Source organism: Erythranthe guttata, chromosome 2 (genome assembly GCF_056151865.1).
Source record: "Erythranthe guttata isolate IM_541 chromosome 2, IM_541, whole genome shotgun sequence".
In the NCBI taxonomy this organism is placed as follows: Eukaryota; Viridiplantae; Streptophyta; class Magnoliopsida; order Lamiales; family Phrymaceae; genus Erythranthe; species Erythranthe guttata.
In genome coordinates this window covers 6084387-6093114 of record NC_142534.1, presented here as the reverse complement: position 1 = coordinate 6093114, position 8728 = coordinate 6084387, and the positions used below count along the sequence as shown (strand labels likewise).

At 35.3% G+C, this 8728-nt stretch overlaps 1 protein-coding gene across 1 annotated transcript; it reads right to left on the bottom strand.

Moving 5' to 3' along the window:
• Positions 1 to 3453: 3453 nt before the first annotated feature.
• LOC105977212 (polygalacturonase) lies at positions 3454 to 6156 on the bottom strand. The gene is made up of 4 exons (XM_013002509.2): positions 5649 to 6156; positions 4662 to 4951; positions 3986 to 4214; positions 3454 to 3878 (listed from the first exon to the last, which is right to left on the bottom strand). Exons 1-4 carry the CDS (start codon positions 6096 to 6098, stop codon positions 3657 to 3659), a joined length of 1191 nt encoding a protein of 396 aa, XP_012857963.2. The 5' UTR covers positions 6099 to 6156; the 3' UTR covers positions 3454 to 3656.
• Between the last annotated feature and the right edge of the window lie 2572 nt (positions 6157 to 8728).

Here is an 8728-nt window from a genome sequence, read left to right as displayed (position 1 = left end):
GTGTAGCAACTCTCTGGTCCATCTGATACTTCAAGATTTGGTGATCAGTCCTCACAGTGAAATGATTGCTAATCAAGTATGGTCTCCATTTTTTGATAGATGTTACTAAGGCACTTTGGGTCATTTTAAAGCCTTGCTCGTGAAAGCAATGGGTTTACCTTGCTGCATTAAGACAACTCCCATCCTTGTTCCAGAAGCATCAGTCTCAATTAGGAATTGTTTTGACAAATCAGGGAGTAACACCTCTGGGGTTTGAGTCATGGCCTCCTTGAGAGCTTGAAATGCCTGCTAAGCTTCTCCACTCCACTTAAAACAGTCCTTCTTCAGCAATTCGGTTAAGGGATAAGCTATCTTTCCATAATCCTTGACAAACCTTCTATAGTAGCCAGTTAGCCTAAGAAATCTTCTCAAGTTTTTTATTGTTTTAGGAGTTGGCCAATCTGTCATGGCTTGAGTTTTGCTGGGATCAGCGGCTATCCTCTCAGGTGTGATTACATGTCCCAAATATTCAATAGAAGAGCTTATAAATGAGAATTTGTTTCTCTTGGTGAACAGCCGGTGCATTCTTAAAAGATCCAATACTGTCTTCAAGTGTTCCAAATAAGAATTTCAGCTTCTACTGTAGACCAAAATGTCATCAAAGAAGACCAAGACAAATTTTCTTAACTGGTCTTGAAACACCTTGTTCGTGAGACTTCATCAGTGTCATCATGGCTCGATTCTCCTCCACGTTCTTAGCATTTTCCTCGGATATAGCTTACATTTGCTCCCTCATCAAGTCCATACCCTTTCTCAATTCTGCAAACTGGGTTCCATCCGCCGTTGTTAACACCTCACTCCACCTTCACAGAACCGATGGCTCTAGGTACCAATTGAAACCAACTGAAATAGATAATTGTGGTTGTTTTGGTTGGGATTTTTGTGGATGGCTAAAGTGTTTGGCATGTTTGTAGTATAGGAGGCTTTAATAGGGTTTTGGGTTGGTTTTGGTGTCGAATAGGGTATTTACTTGAGGACAGGGTAATGGTTTGTTCTTGTAACTTAGTTAGGCTCACTACTTTCATCATAGTTTGGGGTTTAAACATTCTAATTTGTAGGGAGATTTCTGGTTTTAATCCTCCTAAGAAACAACTCACAACTCACAGCACATGATTTGCTCCCTCCCTCATCATGTCCATACCCTTCCTCAATTTTGCAAACCGGGTTCCATCCGCCATTGTTAACACCTCACTCCACTTTCACAGAACCGATGGCTCTAGGTACCAATTGAAACCAACTGAAATAGATATATATTGATAATGGAAATTACAGATAATAAAATGTTGAATCGGGAAGCTTAAACACAGAAAAGCTTCGAGAAACAAGCCCCTAACACTCAGCTCTAACCTAGAAAACAACTTAACCTAAAATCAGCTGCCTACTTCTACCTCAAGCTTGCCCTATATATAGTAAAACTATAATTAGAAAGTGCAAAAGAAATATGAATCCAAGAAACATGTTCTTCCTATTACAAATCTGAAATAACAACTTTAACTTTTCTCTCTATGTCACGTGTCTCATCTGGAGCCGCTACTTGTAAAAATGTTATTCTTCCATAAAGTGTGTATCTGGAATACGTCTTTAAGTGATAATAGTAATTCTCTTCTGCAAATATCATCTTCTCTTTAATTATAATTATGCATGTCCTCTTCTTCTCTTACTATTCTTCTTCTCTTGCTATATTTGGATTACAGGAATTGAGCTGGTAACAAAATGAGGAAGCTATCAAAGGCCTTAACAACTACAACCCGTTATTCACCATTCATAATATTAGCAAGATGTGCAGTTTCACATCTATCAACAACCATTCAATAAGCTATACAAGATCTAAAAGATATAAGAAAATATTGTGAAAAACCCACTTTAAATATGTTATCGCTATTTTAATCCGGGATGTCAGAGGAGTTGGTTAAGAACCAGCTCACAAACAATTTCACCATATACAGATGGGGCGGATGATAATGCCGAAATACGTGTACATTGAATTCTTACGGATTTTTTGTCAAAATAGATTCCCAATGACATCTCCCACAAGCAAAACTCAAAGAAGTTCATTTTTGTTACAATCTCAGTGTAATTCTAAGTCCATAAAAACAAGTGAAACTCTAAGGATATATATTAAGATGAGGACAAAGGTTATTCTTAATTGTCAAATAAAATCACTTGGTTAAAAAGAAATCTTCTTTTCACCAGCACGTTTGCAGCATATTGAGTTTCTTTTATTTTGTTTTCTTATTGTTATAGATTAGTTACAGTAGAACCTCGATAAATTAATACTCGATAAATTAATAACTTCGATTAAATAATAGTTTATCTCGGTCCCGATTCGGTGAACATGTGTTAAATTATTAACTCGATAATTTAATAATTCGCTAAATTAATAGAATTTCCCTATTTCCGACTGTATTAATTTATAGAGGTTTAACTGTATTTATTTATTATGAGAATTCGCATTTCCTTAAAATAATAAATTATCGTATAAGGCATATCATAGTTCTCCATATCTTTTATACATCTTCTAACTTAGTTGGACTTTGTACACGTTATTCTTAGACTTATAAAAGAGGGACAGAGGCAACGGTGATTTGTGTGCATTTTTAAGCGAAAAAGTTATTTGCTCTCTTTATTGCTCCATCGTGAGAAACATATTTTTTCATGGAAAATATATCGGCTTCAAGACTTTGTGAAGAAGAAAGGTTAGATCTTTGCAAGAGACCTTAAAAGATCTCTGGAGAAGATTGATCCGTCGACTGAAGGGATTCACCGTTAAAGGGAGTTCAACCGTGCGGAGAGGAGGTTGGCATAATCGAAGTTAGAGTATTTTACAAGAACGGCGTCAGGATAAAGAGACTTGTAAAACTAAAATAGCGAAAATTTGTTTTTGCAGATTCTCGTGGATGTAGGGTACAATTGTATCTGAACCACAAATTTATGTCTCGTTTTACTTATGTTTCTACGAACTGTTACAACACTTTACGCAACAATAACATAAAACTAAATCAAACACAAATAATTAATATTTACACGAAATAATTCTAACAACTTTAGATATTATAACCAGTTTAAAATTTTACTTCACATAAAGGGCCATGGGGTTTTGGTTTAAAAAATTATAACACTATTTTGTTTATTCATTGACACATTTGCGGTCTTCATTTTCAGCTTCAAAAATATATTAATACTTATTATATTTTGATAGTTCCATAGCTTGATTGAAATATTCGATTCTGAGGTGTCTTCACAATTTAGGATTCATTCTAACTGTATAGATGAATAATTATTAATTTCTCGAATATTGAATATTTTAGTAGGTTAATAAATTTTTAGTCTCAATTCTATTAATTTATAGAGATCTAATGGTTAATTTATATAGATCTAATGGTTACTAAGAATTACTCTATTGAACAAAACCTATGGAAATATAACATCATATATATATATATATATATATATATATATATATATATATATATATATATATATATATATATATATATTATACATACCCTTCAAATCATCTAATGCTAAGTATTTTCTATATGATCAAGCCCGAGCTAACAATGGTACAACCACAGGTTCAAAGAAAACCTAAATAATATATATACTTTTGTCTTCCTTCATGACAAGCAACTAGAAGGTTCGATAGGGCCAACTGTTGTACCAGCTGCATTCAAACACGATGCTCGAGCTGGTTGATTTTTGTATTTTAGGTGAACATTTTCCAATTTTATCCCTTGGCATGGACTTGCCTCACTGCAATCGAATTTCACTGCAATTCCCGTTGCCGATGTACCTTGAATATCATGATAAGTAACATCACTTATTTTCACGCCAGATACCTATGGAAGAAGAACATCAGTAAATGAAATGGGGTTGAAATATTTCTTTTAAATTGCTCAACTATTACTTAGGTGATTAAGTGAAAAATTAGTGATGCTTATTGTACCTGTCCAGGGCAATTTTTGTTACTTGGGCAGTAATTTTGATCAATTACTATGGGATTTTCCACATTTGTCATAGTGGCATGTTGAAAAAGAATATTCCTCACAAATCCCTTGCTTGGTTTTGCCCATGTTTTTATCCTCAATCCATTTTGTGTATTACTCAACGTTACGTTTTTCACTGTCACGTTTTGGACCCCAGCCTCGTCAAAATCCTTCCCTAAACTTCCAATGCTGCAAAATCAATGCAATATGTATTAAAAAAAAAATCATATGGAAAAGCTATAATCTTAAAATATATAAAGACCTTTTCTTTTACCTAATTTGTCCTTAAGATATTTATTCTAACACAAATTATATCACGTTAGAAACGAAAACTTTGAACGACATCTAATTAATGCCTCGTTTGGTCGACAAAATAGAATTATGAATTATCTAATATATATACAATTATGCAATATTAGGAGGTTTGTTGGACTAGAGGGGTTCAACCTACTATGCCCCAATAAATCAGGTTAATTACTCATTTTCCCAAAATTTTATAATCGCGACCCAAAAACTTTGGGCGCACCATTAAAAAACATTGTAGCAAAACAAAAAACAAATTATTACCTAATTATTTGATTGATCAATTAAACGACACCATATTCAAGAAAATTTACGAGTATGAAGAGACGTTACCTAACGCCATGGCCAGGGCCACAATGAACGTTTTGGATCAATAAATTGGTGGTGCCCGGTCCTATGGATACACAATCATCGCCGGTGCTAATTTTGGATTGCAAAATAGAGACCCCTTTCGAGAGCTGGACATGAATCCCGTCGGTGTTTGGGCTATTTCCAGAAGCCAAAACATTCACTCCTTGCAACTTCACGTTTTCACAACCATTTAATACTATGTGGAACATTTGGCTATTTCGTGACGTCACTCCATTTATTGCCACATTTTTCGAATTCGAAAATGCCAAAGTCTACAGATAATAAAATGAAAAAGGAAACAAATCATTGCGTTATTCTATGTAATACCAATATTTCAATAAACCCATAAAATTTGAACTATAGTTAATTAAATTTGAAGTAAATATGTAGCATAATCACTTAAGTTGGTTTTGAGTAATTATTTCTAAAAGTTGCAGGTGTTTGCAAATATTCTGGAAAATGAACTTAAATAGAAAAAAACAATTATAGGGATGCTTTTAAAAAAATAACTAAAAATAGCTTATTTTAAGAGAAGCAAAAGCAAAAGTTAATTTTACACACACCTAAAAACAGATTATGAGCAAACAAAACTCATAATCACTTTCAAAAAACTTTTGCAAACACCACCTAATTGTAAAAAGATAATTGAAGTACTATAATTTTCTAATTAACCTAGCTAATTAATGTTAAATATATAATAAAAAAAAAACCAAGAGTAGGATATCATATAATTACCAAATAACCATGACCCTCCACTCCTTCACTACTCACTATAGCCTAAAATCGGTTATCTAATAAAGCAGTTAATTAATTGCTGTAAATCAACATCACTTAACATCCCACATGATAAAAAAGAATAGGAAAAGCCATACCATCTTCGTCTAACACATCATATTCAATACCCAAAATAAAGATATATAAATAAATAACTAATAATGACAAATAGCATAGCCAAAGAAACATATTTACCGTAACGCCACTCGGACAATTCTTGCCGTTTTTCTTGCAAGCCCACAAAGCCACCCCTCGACCGTCGAGAGTGCCCCCGTTTATCGAGACTCCGTCAGCCCACTCAAAGAGGATCCAATAACTAGCATCTCCGATGTCATTGTAGTTGGTGGGGGCCACGAGGGTTCCGTCGACCCGAAAAGTTATGCCTTTGTTTCTGCATGGACCCTTGAAGTTTAGGTGTTTGATCAAGAAGCTACCCTTTGGAACATATATTATGGATGGGTTTTTCGACTCACAAGCTAAAGACCACGCTTTCGACAATGAATTTGTCGAGTCACCTTTGCCGTTAGGGTTTGCTCCCAATTTCAAGATATTGTATGTGGTAATTTCTATAGCTAATGTTTTTTGGTATAGTGAAAGAAAGATAATCATAAGGTGTACGAAGAGAACGCTGGCGATTTTAGCCATATTATTGCTTTGTTCAAAGAATTTTTTTTTTTTTTTTTGAGAATATGGGATTATTGGGTTACTTAATGGGGAGTTAAGGAAGTTAATTAATTAGAAGCATTTATATATAGTTTAATTTGAATGCCAAAAGTGGGGGTTGGGGGTTGGAAGCAAGAAATGAAATAAAATTGAAAGTAATTTTTGGCCACTAATTCATAAAGCAAACCGTTTGTAACCAAAGCATGTAACAAACAACTGACCTTGCTTGGGTTATTAATGTCAATAGTTGTATGGATGTGCATGAATTTGTCTTTTATTGTATACATTCTCGTTGTATTTCAATTGACATAGAATTTCTTGTTTTGGTTTAAGGTAAGTTAATTGGGAATTATAGTTTGGATGTAGTTTTTTAAATAGCATAAACTTTGTCGTGTTGGTTAATGTAAGTTAGGAATTCTTTTGCTTTTAAAATGTTAGTTGATTTAGTTTTTTCGTCGCGCAGTCGTATTAATTGGACGGCGAGTCGATATAGATGCTCTTACCCGCCATCAATATTGCTACGGTCGATAAATAAATTAAATTAATCGAAATGTAGATCGAAAATTGATGGAAAATAATTAATTTTTGTTTCACCCACTAAAAGTTGGGGAATTTGTAAAATGTCCCTAGAGACTGAAGTTGAAGTTAATAAGTAAAAGTAGGGTGGGTTCGGTACGATTGCCAAGGTTTGGACGAATAATGTCTACCAACTTTACTTAAAGGAATAGTGTTACCCCCTTAATCGGTGATATCGGTAATGACTCGAGTGTGGCTGAGTCATGGCCGAGAAATGGTGCCAAGTGGGGATTGGCACAAGGCAGCCACACAATCGGCCAATGAGTGGTCGAGCATCGGGCAAGCATTTGGGGTGTTTGACCGAGAAAGCAAGGATCGGCTTGATCAAGTGGGAACGGTGATCGAAAGTACTTGTGACTGGCACGGGCGTTGCTCGGCAGCAAAGGCGGACAAGCGTGGGCAGTAATCGGCATGCGGCCGATAACTTGGGCAAACGAACATTCGAGGGAAATCGACCACGACTTGACAAGTGTGGGCAATTTGGCACGACTGATTGGCAAGTCAATGAAGGCAGCCCGATGAGCGGGCGTGCTAAAGACCGTGTTGGCAAAGAACTAACAAGTAATCGGTAAAGGCAAGCAAAAGTGCGGAAAAGGCAAGGCAGATGGGCTGCCTAGCAACCGGCCGGGTTGTTTGGGCCGTTTGGCGCGCACGGGCGCGCCCGATCAAGATGGGCTTCGAAAATCAGTCTTGTGGGCGGATTTGAGGGAAGTTACGGAGCAGTTGAGGCCTGAAAATGCATGAAAACTGCCCCTTATTACTTGTAATAGTTAGCCAAGTGTCATGTTTGTATGCTGCCATGTGTCCTTAGGTAGTTTTATGTGGAAACTACCTTTTCCTTGTATTTATTTGGCTATGAGTGCACAAATCCGAGGGATCTAGCATATGAGAGTTCAGATTGCAATTGTTGGGCATTCTGAGTGAGGATTTTGTGTGTGCACCTTAGTCTCCTTTGTATTCGTTGTGGAAATTAATATAAAGGTTGGACATTGCCCGTAAACGTGCTTGTGTGTTTGTTTTCCGCTGCATACTCTTGTTCTCGTTTACGTGGTTTGAAAAGACTCGGTGTTTGTACGTGTTGTACGAAGAAAATCGTGAGGAAGGCTGACTGGTTTTGTGGGCAGGCCGTACGGTGGGAAAATTTCGGTGATAAATTAACCCCTGTAACAAATAGTATAGTTAACTCGCGAAATATATCGTCAGACGGTACGGTTCCAATCAAAACGATACAACTCATAATATGTATTGGCTATGCATAAATACCGTTAAGTATCGCGAGATATCGTATCGTATCGTCATATCACGATACCATACGATATTTACGATATTAATCAAAATATTAAAAAAAAAATAAAAAAAATAAAAAAAATAAAAAAAATAAAAAAAAAAAAAAAAAAATAAAAAAGAAGGAAACGAAATATTCACATTATCAGGGCCTGAAATCGAATTTCAATATTATTTAATGTTTTTCTTACATATATTAGATCCAAGAAATTTACAAGCCAATTTTGATATTAATAAAATGTAATAGAAAAAATGTTAAAGTTGGAGTTGATGAAGTTGAAGAGATTGATGAACATGGGGATGAAGACACTTGTTTAAAATTGGTGGATGAAAAAAAAATTAAGTGACATTGATCTTGAAGATTATGAGAGATAAATTAGTTTCTTCAATAATATGTTGCAATTTGTCCCAGAGGTATATTTTTGGTGAAATTTTCATCGGATTTGAGTAATTTGGAAGCGTAATTTCGTCACTTTGGTGTCGAAATACAACTTCTCTTGCCCACTTTTCAACTTTTCTCCCAACTTCTCGACAGTTCTTATATCTTCTCCAACGCCATTCTTTCTCCCCCACCTCACAACTTCTCTCCACCCCATTTTTTTCCCATAAAATTTTGCAACTTTCTATTTATTTTCCTTTTTACCCCGTCGCATTCTAATGTATCAATAGAAATAAAATGACACATTTTGTTCGGCCAATCTAATGTATTTTCCCAAACATGCATTATTGTTTCATTGGACAATAAATATTCG

Bases quoted from the DNA above. Each gene is read 5' to 3' on its own strand.
- LOC105977212 (XM_013002509.2), bottom strand. From the start codon at position 6,098: ATGGCTAAAATCGCCAGCGTTCTCTTCGTACACCTTATGATTATCTTT. The intron at 4,952-5,648 runs GTAAATATGTTT...TATTATCTGTAG, and splicing joins ATTGTCCGAGTGGCGTTACG to ACTTTGGCATTTTCGAATTC. The intron at 3,879-3,985 runs GTACAATAAGCA...CTTCTTCCATAG, and splicing joins ACAAAAATTGCCCTGGACAG to GTATCTGGCGTGAAAATAAG.